We start from the raw sequence: 15,636 nt of genomic DNA on the forward strand, positions 1-15,636 counted from the left end.
TATAATTTAAAAAAAAATTGATTTTCAAAAGATATTTTTTACTTCGTATATATTTAGTTAAAATTATGATTAAAAATATATTAAAAAATAAGTACTAAAAACCGTGATTAAAGTTATTGTTGCATATTAAATTATTAAATATGTATTTAAAACCATGATTAAAGTTATTGTTGCATATTAAATTACTAAAAAAAATAACGAATTTATATATCAATTCGCATTGTATTTAAAAATATATTGATACAAGAACAACTAAAAATAAAGAAACTTATTTATCCAAATCAGAATTCAGTAATGGTTTCACAGAAAACATGCATGTGGTGGGCGGAAGATTTGGGAACTAGTTTGAGGGATGCCAAGCCAACAATTCTGGGGACATGAAGGTGAAAGCAAGAGAAAAGGAGCAAAAAAGGACGGATGGGATACCTGGATGAGTGTTGAGAGGTGTTTTGGGAAGTATGAAAACAAATAAATATTTTTTTTTTCTCTTGACAAATCTCAATTAGAAAAAATTATCCCACAAACAAACTCTTCAGTGAAGGTTGTTTGACAGAAAAACAAGGATTATATTTTAAATCTGTGAAAATTATTTGATGAAAACTATATTAGATCTAGAAAATTATGTTAAATCTGGAAAAGGAGATGAAATAACAGCAAGGCACGCGCGATGAGGATGAACATAAGATGGTAAAAGAATAAAGATGGCGAGGGTGGGGTATTTTGGAAAGTACAAAAACCAACGGGTCTTTTCGGGAATTAAAGGTTGTTGGTGGAGAAGATTTGACTTGTAAGTGCCTTGTTTATGTGATTTCGAGGAAGTTATTTTTTAAATTATTTTGAATTTATTTGTTGTTAAAAAAATTAATTAATAAAAAATATGTTTTGGTTAGTGAAAATAATTTTTTATTAAAAAATTTAGTTTGATTGTTTAGAAAAGTATTTTTTTTTTATTTTGGATGAAAAATATTTTTTAGAAGTTATGAAAAAATTAGAAATATTATATTATTTATTGAATTTGATCTTCAACCTTTTAATTGTTATATATTTTGTTTGATTTTTTTTTCAATTTCATCCCTTAAAATTTGATTTAATTTAGTTCTTATATTAACTTTCGTTCTTATTTTTATAATTGTTATTTAATTTATTTTATCATTTTTTATTTAATTTATTTATCTATCAAATTTAATTCTTGTTCTTTTGATTGTTACTTATTTTATTTAAAATAATTTATAAAATTATAATTATAATTATTTTAATTTTATTATCTTTTAAATTTTTTATCCATTAGATTTGATTTTTATTATTTATTTTATTTGATATAATTTATGAAATTAGATTTTTGTCAATTTCATTATAATTCAACCTTTTAACTTGTAAGATTTGTTTCTTATTATTTTAATAAATTAAAAAAAAAACATTAATAAGCTATTTTCCATCTCATTTTCTATAATATAACCAAATATTAGAAAGTGTTTTCCAATTTATTTTTCATGATACTATCAAACATTAAAAAATAATTTATTTTTTCAAAATTTATTTTCCAAAAAAATTATTTTCCTGCAAACAAATAGGATATAAACTCAGCAAAAATAGAAAAGTATTGTAACTTTCTCTACGCCACATGTTTTTTTTTTTTCCTTTAATTTTTTTGTTTTTTCCCCTTTTGTTGGGCTTCACATTTTTTTTCCCAAGATTGTCTTCTTTTTCTTTTTATTCTTTTTTGTTTTTTTAATTATCTTTTTTGTTTTTTTTTTTTAATATTGAATTGGTTGAAAATTTAGTTTTGTATTTTTTTATTTAAAACATTATACTACATTTGTTTTGTTTTGTTTTGTTGTTTGTTCATTTTTTTTGCCTTTATTTTTTCTTATTTTTTTCCCACATTTTTCCCATATTTTTTTCCTTTTTTTGTTTTTTTTTCCCAAGATTGTCTTCTTCATATTTTTTTGTCTTTTTTATTCTTTTTTTGTACTTTTAAATTATCTTTGTTGATTTTTTTTAATATTGAATTAGTTGAAAATTTAGTTCTGTAGTTTTTTTCTTGAAAACATCATGGATTGCTATAATACTTCCCTAAATGACTTGTTTTTTTAATGAATCCTTTTCTTCTTTTTTCTTTTTCTTTCCAAAATGATATTGGTCAATTTTGCTTTGTAGTTTTTTTTTAAAACATCATAAATTGTTATGGTGTTTCTTCACATGTTTTTTTAAATTATCCCCACATGTTTTTTTAAATTATCTTTTTTATTTTTTTAATATTGTGCTGATTGAGAATTCAGGTTTAACTTTACTCACATGTTTTTTTTTTCTGTTTTTTTCTTTTTTTTGCCTTTTTTTCCCAAAATTGTCTTCTTCCTCCTTTTTTTTAATATTTTTTATTTTTTCATAATTATTTTTATTGATTTTTTTATTTTTTAATATGGAGCTGGTTGAAAATTTAGTTTTATAGCTTTTTTCTTTAAAACACTGTGGATTGTTATAATATTTCCTCACATATTTTTTATAATTTTTTTTTATTTTTCCATAATTATCTTTGATAATTTTATTTTTTTATATTAAGCTAGTTGAGAATTTATCTTCATAGTTTTTTTTTTTAAAACACTGTGGATTACTATAATATTTCTCCACATGATTTTTTTGTTATGATTTTTTTTAAAATTATTTTTTTTAATTTTATTATTTTTAATATTGAGCTGATTGAGAATTACAACTATAGATTTTGTCATAAAACACTATATATTTTTACAGTGTTTTCCTGCATGTTTTTTTATTCATTTTGATTTTTTTTGTTATGATTTTTTCTAAAATTTTCTTTATTTATTTAATTTTTAAATATTAATTTAATTACAAATATAGTTTTATAATTTTTTCTTTAAAAAATTCTAGATTGTAATCATATATATATATATATATATATATCCACCAAAATATATAAACATGCCACAAATTCTCTAGCATCGCGCCGGCATGGCATAAATTTTATACAGATTTTATGATGACATAAAGTCACCTGTTCACCTTCAGTATAGACCCTTTTGCATTAATGATAGTATTTAGTTCCTTGTAACATGTTTATACTTCGTGGGGCTCCCGTCGTTTTAATTTATTTTTTTGGCTTAGTAGACTTGAAAATGTATGCCTATTGAAAAGAATCTACGGCGGCAGTGCTGTGAAAATACATGACGTGGCATTCCAGACACTCACAATTTTGTGTCAGCGTGAGGTGCAGCAGCACTATCAGCCTCTGCAATGGAGCGTGTATCTTCTGCTTCCACCAACTTAGTTACCTCTTTCCTCTGCAATGGAGCGTGTATCTTCTGCTTTAGGAGATTTTCAGACTTTCACTATCAGCCTTAAAGAGGAATTGATCGTGTTCCAAATAATATCTCCACCTTTCAGCAACCATCGAAATAGCCATGAATTCCTTCTCATGAATCGATAATCCCAGATGCTTCACGATTAATGCCTTGCTGACAAATGCCAAGGCTTAAAACGGCTCCCAGCCCTGTAAAACAAGGTCCGTTGAAAATCTTGAAAGAAGTTTCTTAAGATCATGTTGTGATAAAATCTTAAATAAGTTTCTTAAATCACCGGTAATTACCACTAGATATCTTGTTGGTGTTTAATCTTTGACCCTTAAAACTCTAAAAATACGTAAAAACAGATCAACACGAGCCAATAATATTTAAAATATGAAAATAAATAAATTGGATCCTGATTATGTATATATACAGACACTAGTTCCTCTACATAGACTCCCTGGTTCAATCCGCTAACGGAGACGATCAATCTCGTGATTTTTGTCACTCGGAACATTCTGGGGAGTCTTTTAGGTCAAATCTCATAAGAAGCCTTGCACTCTTGTATCTCACTCCTCTACGATCATGCAACGGAACTGCTCGAATACCAGTTCTCAACTCCGATATAGGCAAATATGTTTGGCCTGCGAAGTCAGGACTTCCATATTTATCATCGTCACTGACTTCGATCCCAAGCACTGACAATTCAGGAGCAGCCACTTCGAATTTAAATTCCTTGTTCCATTCCGGTAGCCAGCTGTTTTTAACTACCTGTGTTCTACTGGTTTCACAAGCATCGACCCCAACAATTCCAACCTGTGAATCCAGTAACTGGTTATCAGAAGCAACATTTTTTCCATGGTCATGTTCCAAAAGAGGGAGATCTATTCTGCCAGTGCGTAATGCAAGTGACATGCGTTAAGACGATCATAAGAAATTCGGGAAAACTGCTGGCATGTCAAAGATCACAAACAAGTACAGAACCCTGATAGTGAAACATTTTCAAAACTTGTGACTTGAAACTCGGCACATTTAATAATTATCACACATATTTACATTGATCATCTTACTTTTACCAAGAAGTCAGGTGGAGAATATGGATCAAAATGTGTGTGGCGAAAATCCAAATGCCACCCTTCCCCCGAGTAGATTTTCACCTGATAATTAGAAGGTGAGTCCGATCCAGATGCTTCGGTGTTAAAGAGATGAGAAGTGGAATTTAAAACATTTACTGTTACTATTTATGTCCACACACCTTCAATATTTTATAAACTGGCGAGGACACACTAGGATCAAAATCATCCTTTTCCCTCAATAAAAAATCAGGTTTTTTCACATAACCACAGCCACCATTGGCTCTAAACATCCCTTGCATAATCCAAAGGTCACCAGCTCTAAACATCCCTTGCATAATCCAAAGGGGCCTCCCATAGCCCTGTCAAGGAAATAAAGAGGAAAGGGTCAAGAAAACCTACAAGGCCATAACACAGAGAACGGACATCTGTCCCAACAGTCAATTGAAATAGAGCTCAAACAACTCAAAATTCTCTTCCTGTTGAAATTGATCAGTAAAACCTGAAAATGGAATGTTAGCAGAAGAAAGCAAGCATAATTATTCCATTATAACTGGAGCTGCCAGGAATACAAACATCCAATTTAGATTAAAGACAAAGTTTGATGATAGTGTAGTCTCATACACTGTTGGTGTTTTTTTGTATTTTAAATAACGTCGTGGCCAGAGAATCACTGTACTTTTATTGGAAGAAGTTTCCTAGATTGAATCATAGTGGCACGACTCTCCAGCATATAATACACTACCGAAAATTTTAAAGCATGCTGCATGTTATAGAGATGCTATATCTTAAAGCAAAACAACCACAGATTTCTAATAATTCTTAAAAATTTACTCAGAATACTCCAGAATTGTCGTTATTGATCACTAAAAGAACTAGCATTTTAGATATGGGACCTGATTTACCTCGACAATAATAGGCTGTTTATTTTTTTTGAATAGACTAGTATTCCTAATCTCTTTTGATGAAGAAAATGCTCAGAGCCAACACAGTAACAAGAAAGTCATAAACTATACGTATCTTGTTGAGATATTCCGACCGGTGATGTTCTGATATTTGCTTATAGGAGGGCCAAGCACATTGACACGGTATTTACGTGGTTCGGCAAAACCGCCTACATCCACGGGAGAGAGTCTATATTATTAGAGATTAGAGAAATAATACAAAACAAATACATGGAGGAGAAAGATCACTTCTCTCTACTGTACTCCGAGCTCTCTTTGCTGCATTTGCAGCTGCTGCAATGGCAGCAAGGCTGCGGCTGCTGCCATTGCAGCTTTCTCTTTCTCTCTACTCTCTTCACATTCTCATAAAACTCTTCACGTTTTGCTCTCTAAAATCATGTCTTTTTTATAGGCATCCATGGAAGCTCTTTTTGGTTTGTTGTCAACATTGATGGCTATCAACTCTAGCTCATTTAATAATGGTGGCTATCAATAGTTAATAATAAATGGTTGGTGCCTTACATGAAATGGCAACCAACCTAACAATCACCCCCTTTGCCATTCATGTGAGTTTTTCTACCTAAAGAACTTTTGAAATGAAGTTAAATAAGGGTTTTCTATTCAAGTATTCATTTGAGAGTGTCTTGTTCGGTATTATGTCCTCTAGAGAGTGATCAATGACAGGAATAATAGAACAGAAAGCTAAAATTCCATCCTCGCTTCTTTTGAAGTGAGGTGTATTCTAATATAGAATCAGAAGATATGCATGAGAAAATTAGAAATAGAATTCAAAGTCGGAGATATCCCTAGAGTACAAAGTATCAGTACTCATTCTATCAACCTAAGAAGCTAGGAAACAAACCTGCATATTAAACGCAACCATTTGAGCTCCATGCTTCCATCCGAGTAAGAAGCTAGGAAACAAACCTGCATCAACCATTTGAGCTCCATGCTTCCATCCGACGAAAGGATCGTAATTAGATGAATCCAAGCGTGTACCTTTGGGGTATACCCGCAACAAATTGTTCTTGGTGATCCTAGTGGAAGAAATCATTAGACTTGCAAGGTAAGCAATACCGGTGGTTATAATCAGTAGGAACACTAGAACAAATTTAGAAAAGCATGCCCTGCCTCTGTAATGAGCAGAAGATCAAGGTGTTAAGACTCCCAGCACTGCAATGCTGTCCGCGACTTAACAATGTGGGTTTTATATCAATGAAGCACAGAATCCTTGTCGATGAACAAAGCTAGTTTCTTCATTTTTTTTAGGGGCGGAAGAGAAGGGTTAAACTTATTCTGAATACGTGATCTTATTTACCTGACAATGTCTTTTCCATGTGTTCTTGTAGCCTTTTCAAGTTCTTGCTCACTCAAGCTCAGACGTCTTACGTCTTTCTCATCTATTCTGAGCCATTCTTCTAATCCACCTTTTGGCTTCCCTGAAGGAATGGCAATTAAATCCCTGTATTTAGGTATTGTCATCTCCTCATCTTCTCCTTGAACCTGTTCTCCCTCATCAATCTGATCCTGCTTAGTGAAACACATGGATGAGCAACTAAAAAGGTTAATTGTTGAAGAACGCAACTTCTCATCACCCCCTTGTTCCTCTGATGATTTTTCTGACTTGTGCGGAGAGTTGCTGTCTTGAGTTTCAAGATACTCTCTTGGCGGCTTAGTTGAAATCAAAATCTTCTTCTTCAATGACTCTGGTGATAGTTTCTCTAATTCATCTGTCTCAGGACGGTACAGCATGTCTCCGAATGTTTTAGTGACCATCTATTGCATACCAATTTTGGTTACACAAGAGGCACACTCGAAACCATGCCAGCAGTAAAAAAAACATAAAATCCCATGATATAAGTTCACTCTCACCTCAGCAACCTTATCTTGAAGGTCGGCAGTCAGGTGGTCTTCAAACGTTATCACAACAGGATATTCGGATACCTCAAAAGCAAATTCCTTAATTGCACGCAAACATCTGAGGAGTTTCACTGATGTCGTCAGGGTCCTGCATATATAAAAGAACTCTAATCAATTCGTAATTTTGACAATAACAGTTAATACCGAAACCTAAATATAGCTTCAGAAGTAAAAGAAACATAACGGTAATTATGCGTACCTTTGTTCACTAGAGCCGATGCAATTAAGCATGAATCATTTTCACATTCTTATTTTCAATGAAAATCACATATTTATATTACGAAACAAAACAAACCTCGAGCATAACTTAGGTAGACACAAGTAACACAACATGAGATCTAGAGATAAAAGTGAAAATTAATTCCATACCGTCCATGGCGAACTACCACATCGTTGTTCCTGGCTGGCCATAGATCTAATTCAATTACTCTTACACCATTTTGCAAAGCTTTTTTGATAGGTCTAACACTGCTCTCACTGCTTAATTGATTCCCAGACAGGTAAGAGTTGTGGCCTGTGTACATGAAATAATGAGCTAGTGGAGCAGTCATGTCCTGGTGCACCTGAATTCAGAAACATCACACGCAATTACCATCATAGGAGTCACACACGCAACAGAGGGGGGGGAGGGGGGAGGATTGGAAAAGTTATATATCAATATTGGCTATGACACGGAAGATTTAAATAATCAAGATGTTAAAGATGGATGCATGAAACATGTTTGGTGTTATTCTGGAAGTGCAAGAGGAGATGAGTATTACACATGGAGAAAGAGGAGTGTTCAGATCGCCAAGAAGATATCGATAGAAGGCTTCTAGATTAAGACCCTTTCTTGGGAAGATGTTGAGATGCTTGAGAGTATTAAAGATCGCCTCAGCGTCATCTTCCTTCGCATTGTTCTGTCCTTGAACCTTTGATAGAAAGTTAAGTAGATCATCCATTGACATGATGCCATTCTGTGAGTAGTCCTGGAAAAGTTTTTTGACATCATCAGGGGGTTCAAGCACCCTGTGTATGAAAGTTCTTATGCAAAAGATGCAGACCCTGAAAGGCTGCTCCATTTGTTGAAGAAAAAGAGATGAGATCCTTGAGTTGATGTTGTTTTGGCTTCCATGTATATTGATTCTGCTTTATTTGGAATGGAGAAAGAGTAGAATATCTTCAAATGGCTGTACATCTCAAGAGTGTTGGTAGAGCAAACTGAGCATCTAGGACGCGCAAATTGTAAGAAAGCTACAATTTTCACCACCCGTCCTCTTCATTTGTTGTTTCAGAACAGACAATAATGGTCAGAAGAAAGTAGTTGTAGTAATTCTACGAATCTTACTACACAATTGAAGGAAAGAATTTCTTGTCGCTGCTATTAACCTTGAACCACAAACAGATAAAAAGAATGAAGTGGTGGGGCAAGGAAATGCATCCGTAACTCGAGTTATAAAATTCTTGGCATTTAAGCTGCAGAGTTCACTGGAGAATACAGAGGTCATTATCACACTCTGTTTAGACACCCTTTCGTACTTTATAATATTCCCATCAGATAAGGGAATAGCATATGCAACTATGCAAGAAAATAAACCAAGTTATTGAGTTCTCTGCTTTTAGATTGATTTGCTGCTATTCTTATGGTTTCATTTTAGGTTTACAATCACGTTATTGTAGTTTAAATGATCTGTAATATCAAGAATGACACTGCTTTTATAATGGTTTTGCATTTTCATCTGGGCAAATTTACTTCCATCTGCTTATGCTCCTCGCCATATTGAATTTGAGATTCTATAGTGCTAAAAAAGGAGAAAGCAATGAAGTTCCAACTCAAATCACTTTAGGAGATCAGATGCAGAAAATTGTTAAGCCCGAGACATTTAAGGCTCCACGTCGACTAGGCTCATGCATGCGGTTCATTCCCCTATTGTAAGTAGTGCTGAGAGCTTTAAGCGAGCAACTTAAAACATAGAAATTCAGAATGTCTCGCATAAATGAACATGCCTGATCGCGTAACCTAAAGAATTCTACCAAGCATTTAGAGTGTAGAGTATGCAATATGCGTAAAAAGTAACTATTGTTGTTTAAAATATAAATAAATTTCCATCTAAAAGACCATAATCAAAGACCAGCCATGAGTTCTCCTTCAACATGCAGTAAAGAACCTTGGATTATTTGTCAAGAGAACCAAATCTTTTAGCAAATGTGAAAGCGTATACCATAGACTAATCCCTCTAAAAATAGCACAAACTTGGAAGGAGAAACTGGCAAGTCGGCGGTGGATATGGGAGAACCCACTTGGGTACAGTCGCACTCCAACTCTTCTCTTCTTCTGCTCGAGAAATGGTGGTCAATATTAAGTGCTTGCAAATATGTACTGTCCCAGTGACGGTTCGTTGAAATGCTTACTTGTCAAACACTAAACGAATGCCAGCTGATAAAGGAAGGCAACAAGAGTAGTCGCGAAAATGTCTCTCTTTCCTCGTTTGGCAATTTCGTGCTTTTTGGTGAGACAAAATGTCAGAGCAGGAATTGTAAGGGTGTTCGGTTTTCATTTTTTTTAAAATATATTAAAATAATATTTTTTTATTTTCTAAAATTTATTTTTAATATCAACGAATTAAAACAATTTAAAAAATTAAAACAAGTTAAATTTTCATAAAAATAAATAAATAAACAGGTCCAAATGTTGCGAACCAAAGATACTGAACCGATTTGTAAGGGTTTCCAAGGGGAGCTAGCTTGAGATGTGTACAAGGGTAATTTTGATATATATATATATATATATATATATATATATATATATATATTCTAGGTGGCTTCTAAAATAGAGGATGGTGGGGGTAATTAACTTTATTTATATTCTTCTATTTTATTTCAAAATAATGTGAACTAGTGAAATGACATAATTAATAAATAATCATATCTTTACACGAGAGGTATTTTAAATAAAAACATTAATATTATAATTTTACATTTATTTTTATGTAATTATCATAACAATAGACACGATATTTATTATAAATAGAGTAAAAAAACTATATACTTAATTAGTATATATATGAACAGTGATAATTAAATTCAAAAGAGAAAAAAAAAAAGAGATGATTGCTGTGTTATTGAAAAACAAACTTAGATAACATGATGTCTATTTCTTATATATATAATTTCATAGTTTACATTTCAATTAATTAAATTTACATAAATTATTACGTTTATTTAATTTTTATTATTTATCTTAATATAAAAAAGTACTGGATGATATTTTAAATTTGAAAAGAATCATATCCTAAAACATCAACCCACCAGGTACTCGAGGATGAAGGCCTAGAAAGATCGAAGTACAAATCATAAAACCATAGCCCACCAAATGCCGGCCTTTTTTTGAGCCAGGAAGGGCCCTGGAAACTCCACGTTTATCAACCAATAGGGTTCGACTAAAATATCCATCTAGCCACGCGGCACAATTCCATTGGACCATGCCACTCCCTTCCTGTATTAAGAAAAATAAGGGATCCTCTCTGCAGCTTCTCACTGTCACTAGCAAAAAAAACCCTGAAGCAGAGATGGCAAGATCGGGTTCGTTGGCTGTTACAGCGCTGTGGACTTTAGTCCTTTTCGGAACCCTGACTCTCATCCAGGTAACCTAAGATCAGTTATGTTGATTAATAATTATCTGGGTCCGTCGGCTATAATGGTTCTATTAGATCGAGGCAAATATTAAGAGATTTTGTTCTGATTTTCTGTGTTTTAATCGTTGACTGGAAGATTGCATTGATTGGTGAAAATTGTGGTTATAACGCTGAAAATCTGAGTAACCTTTTTCAGGCGAAGAAGTCGAAGGAAGATTTGAAGGAGATTACCCATAAAGTTTACTTTGATGTTGAGATTGATGGAAAACCAGCTGGTATGTTCTTTGTTTGGATTATATTAAAAGAAAAGAAGCAATTGGGTATTTCGATGAAGAAGTTGCTAGATGCCTCTGTGACCCATTTGCTCTGTTTATGCATGCTGTCGTGTTCTGGCTTTCAAACAGACTGTGTGAGATAATTCTTGTGCTGCTACATTCTGGATCTAAGGACAATATAGTTGGAAATAACTAACTTTCTCATTCATTTAGGGAACGATTTGAAATTATAGGAGTTATTGTAACTGTTGAACTCTGCAGTGGAAGCAACATGCTGTATAAATTTCTCTGTTTTGCATTGCTTTGTTCTCAAATATTGGGCACTAAAACATGACATCTATTCTCAGGTCGCATTACCATCGGACTATTTGGCAAGACAGTTCCAAAGACCGTAGGTATAATCTTATACGTGGTGGTATTTTTGGTTCCTTGATTGTTGTTGATCTTGATTCAGAATGTTGTTAATTAGTTGATGCTTCCAATTTGCAGAAAATTTCCGGGCGCTGTGCACTGGTAAGCTGCTAAACTAAGCATCTTCAATTATCCACACGTTTCTATAGATGAATTATTTCCTATCTCCCTTGTATCGTTTTTCTATTTTCAAAGTACTTGGGTTTGCTTTTTACAGAACATATAACATTTCTGCCATTTTCATTTCGTCTTATTGGTGATGAATATCTGGACTGCTGACCTCGGAAATTCTTGAAAGCCCTAGAGAGAACAATAAAAGTGGCTTTATGTGTTGGGCCTTTTTTAGAAGAAATAGAAAACAATTAGTTTTTTATTGTGGTTCGTTTTCATAAAATGACCACATGATCTTAGCCTCTTGCAACTGAATTGTAAAAAGCTAGGTTCATGCCGCACCATGATTCTTTGTCGCAGGAGAAAAGGGTGTTGGAAAGAGTGGGAAACCTCTTCACTACAAGGGGAGTGCATTCCACAGGATTATTCCCAGCTTTATGATCCAGGGAGGTGATTTTACACTTGGTGATGGTAGAGGGGGAGAATCAATTTACGGGGAGAAGTTTGCGGATGAGAATTTCAAGTTGAAGCATACCGGACCTGGTAGGTGAAATGTTCGGTAGTTTTGATAAACAGCCTCCTGGTTGCGTGATAAACATGATCTATTTTTGTACAGGAATTTTATCAATGGCAAACGCTGGTTCTGATACAAATGGCTCACAGTTTTTCATCACAACAGTGACAACTAGCTGGTAATGACATGTTTATGTTTTGAACATTTGGTGTGAGATACAGCTGCAATGCTCTGATCAAATACTGAATTGTCTGTACTGCTGAATGATCAAACCATGTACAGGTTGGATGGCAGACATGTTGTGTTTGGTAAGGTCATATCTGGAATGGATGTGGTTTACAAGGTTGAAGCTGAAGGCAGGCAAAATGGCACACCCAAGAGCAAGGTTGTTGTCGCGGACAGTGGTGAACTCCCTTTGTAAGTGTCCGTGATTTCCCTTCCTCCCCCACCTAAACCAGCATGTCCGGTGATAATGGGTGTTCTTTTCACATGATGTAGCAGAAGACTGCATAAGGTGAGATAAACTGCGCTCTGATATTTTAGAGATGTTTTAAGTGGCCTTTATGAAATGCTTTCACGTAAGAACTATGTGATGTACCAAATGCATCTGAAATACTAGTGATGGATTGTTATTTGGCGCACGGCATCGAAGTGCCGAAGATGTTGGGTTAGTTAAATTTATATAATTTTTAATCCAATCAGACACAGATTTATGACTTAGTGGGGGTATTTAGCCCTGCTGTTTAACTGTAGATTTGCAAATTTTTGAAACTTGTTTTGCTTTAAATGAATTGTTTTTGTGTTTTTGTATTGATTTGATTTGTTAATGTGAAAATGAATTATAATATATATATAATGAAACTTGTTTTTGTATTGTTTTGCTTTAAATGAAACTTGTTTTTGTATTGTTTTTGTATTTTTTAAATATGTTTTTGTATTGTTTTGCTTTAAATGAAACTTGTTTTTGTATTTTTTAAATGCAAAAATAACCATGGCTAAATCTAAAGTTAGTTGTTAATTTTCATATATGAAATTATATCCGTTCGTTTTATTTTTATTTTTTTTTATTATAATATGCAAATATTAGGGGATCGGCATCTACAGTGTGATCAGCTGTGGTCCAGCCTATCAATAAAAAATCAATAGCACCCATGACTTTACGTAGCCCTGACTGCTCAACTATTCCAGTATTTTTTTACACACTGACAAAAGGCAGTCAGAAGTTAAATCCGTGTTTTCTTCCTTCTCCCGAAGTTGAACTGTCCACTTGACCAAATTCATGTCATTAGTCCACATCCTGAAACGAGTTTACCTTACTCGAGCATCAAAAAACAATAAGATAATGGATTGCTTAACTACTGATAAGAAGAATATTGTAACTACGACCCTTTAACCTCAACCCTAGATTTACATTGAAAACGTCATCTTTAACTGCCTTCAGAACCAGTTGTTGATAACCTGTGTTATGTCGACAGTTCACATTTCGTCTCTCTTGCTCCTCCATCCATGTCTATTTCAACAACAGAAAACAAAACTGGTACATCTTCCCATTCCCAGTGATTCTACTGTAAATTTCATCTAGAATTTTTCGTCATAGATGAACCATTTCCTGAGTTCCAAATACATAAATAATAAACAACTCACTATAGTGGTCGATAAAGGAAAAGACGCTCTTCGGAGTATTTATGGAGCTATCCTATGGCCAGAGATTTTGTTAGGGAAAGTACAGTTGTTGAGAACTAACACCCAAGGAAATAAGATGAAAGAATTGATTAACCCATCGAAGAATAAGGTTTTGGAAAAGGGGGTTTGCTGTTTGCTGTTTTTCACATACAGTGACAACACATGGAACCGCGGATCGATCAGCCTTGACATGAATGATTTTTTTCATTAAGTTGACCAGCATGGACCTAGCCTCTGATGATGACTGCCGAATTTACCCAGAAGGCAAGCCAAGAGCCCATCTAAAAGCAGAGGCCAAATCAACAGACTGTTGTGAATGTCTAAACCAGAGTTAATAACTTGATCGTTCTCCTAATCCATGTTCAACACCCATATTACCATCCACAGAGTAATCATATGGAAAGACAGTGACGGTAGCAGAGATGATTACAGCAGCACTGTCCACCAAAAGCAAAGTCAAAGATTTTTCAGTTCACTCGATCCTACCAAGTTTAGGCCTGAATAGTCTTTGCAAACACCCGAGTTACAACAGCGGGGACTTCTGAAGATGCTCAAACAATCACAATAGTATACTGAATAGTCTTTCCATCAGCCTCTGTTAAGAGGTTTGCAAGCAAATATAGCAAAAGAGAAAGTAAAACAAAAAATAAAATAAAATAAAAATAAACAGAGCATAAATACCTTATTACGTCTGCATACAATGCAGTAAACCACAGTCCCGCAGGCTTGAAATCAGCATCCTTATAAAACATAACAACAAACAGCGTATAAGCATGCATAACCATCATTATCAACGCCTGACCTCCGTCTCCATCTCCACCACAACCAACTACCAGGACACAAAACAATACAAACACGACAGACCTCAAAAGAGTTCATTATTAATTGACTGACTAAGCATGATTGATTAAGCAAAGATGATCGAGATTACTTTAACTGATTGATCATTTGATTTGATTTGACTTCATTTCAAGACTCGTTGCTAGCGCTTCCATATTGCTTTCTCCTCCATTCTTAAGGCGACGCCGTTCCTCGACAATGTTGGAGACATTGAATGATAAATCGGAGTAAATCGACATTACCTTGGTGATATTTCCATTAATCTCGCGAATTAATGAAACGTTTTTAACGAGATTATCTGGAATCTTCGACTGGTGATTCGCGTTCACTTGTTTAATCAAGTCACTGTTGTGATCCAGTACGCTCTGCACCTGCTTGAAACTCTTGCTCAGGGTATCCCACGCCTCCGCGTCACACTCTTCTTCCTTCTTTGCTCCTCCTCTGTCGTTTTTTATTCGCTTTTTGTTTGGTTTTGGTGAAGCTGTAACGGTTGTGTTGTTCATGCTTGGATCTTCTTCTTCCTCCACCAGTGATGGTGATTCAAGCTTTTTCAACGCTTCATATGTGAGTTTAGCTTCTCTCTCTCTCTCTCTCGATTTCGTCACTCAGGTTCTGTTTTATTCAGCAGAAATAACGAAAATTAAGCTTGATTTTATTTCTTGTGGTGAAGCGGGGACTTCTGAAGATGCTCAAACAAAGATTTTATTTCTTGTGGTAATGGCGGTCCGTGGTTGTTGAAGAATTTTACAACCCAGTCATGTTTTTGGAAACGATTGGTTCTTGCCATTTGGTGAGTCTTGGTTGGCCTGTCAAAGGACCATTGATAGGCTGGTGGTGTATGGTGGATGGTTATTTTTCAACAAACAGATGAAAAGAGGTGCGCTTCTCAGTTTTCGCTTTAGCGCTGATCTGCCTTATTGGGCCGACTGGGTGATTTTAATGATGTGAAAAT

The 15,636-nt window shown here is 34.3% G+C and overlaps 2 protein-coding genes across 4 annotated transcripts; one reads left to right on the top strand and one right to left on the bottom strand.

The window, feature by feature from the left end:
- Positions 1-3,651: 3,651 nt before the first annotated feature.
- On the bottom strand, positions 3,652-9,022 carry LOC105131044 (phosphoinositide phospholipase C 1-like). 3 transcript variants are annotated; one of them, XM_011033813.1, is made up of 10 exons: positions 7,998-9,022; positions 7,606-7,799; positions 7,189-7,324; positions 6,635-7,092; positions 6,263-6,353; positions 6,179-6,211; positions 4,704-4,734; positions 4,555-4,667; positions 4,376-4,456; positions 3,652-4,115 (listed from the first exon to the last, which is right to left on the bottom strand). In XM_011033813.1, exons 1-10 carry the CDS (start codon positions 8,295-8,297, stop codon positions 3,804-3,806), a joined length of 1,749 nt encoding a protein of 582 aa, XP_011032115.1. In that variant the 5' UTR covers positions 8,298-9,022; the 3' UTR covers positions 3,652-3,803. The 3 variants fall into 3 exon arrangements, with proteins under 3 accessions (XP_011032115.1, XP_011032113.1, XP_011032114.1); XM_011033811.1 differs by having other exon boundaries at positions 4,370-4,456; positions 7,998-9,020; XM_011033812.1 differs by having other exon boundaries at positions 4,370-4,456; positions 6,179-6,196; positions 6,254-6,353; positions 7,998-9,020.
- A 1,705-nt stretch (positions 9,023-10,727) lies between these two features.
- Positions 10,728-12,877, top strand: ROC7 (rotamase CYP 7). Its single transcript, XM_011033814.1, has 7 exons — positions 10,728-10,859; positions 11,047-11,125; positions 11,473-11,520; positions 11,615-11,638; positions 12,008-12,190; positions 12,264-12,339; positions 12,444-12,877. Exons 1-7 carry the CDS (start codon positions 10,785-10,787, stop codon positions 12,580-12,582), a joined length of 624 nt encoding a protein of 207 aa, XP_011032116.1. The 5' UTR covers positions 10,728-10,784; the 3' UTR covers positions 12,583-12,877.
- The last annotated feature ends 2,759 nt before the right edge of the window (positions 12,878-15,636 follow it).

Source organism: Populus euphratica, unplaced genomic scaffold (genome assembly GCF_000495115.2).
Source record: "Populus euphratica unplaced genomic scaffold, PopEup_1.0 scaffold76.1, whole genome shotgun sequence".
Taxonomy (NCBI): domain Eukaryota; kingdom Viridiplantae; phylum Streptophyta; class Magnoliopsida; order Malpighiales; family Salicaceae; genus Populus; species Populus euphratica.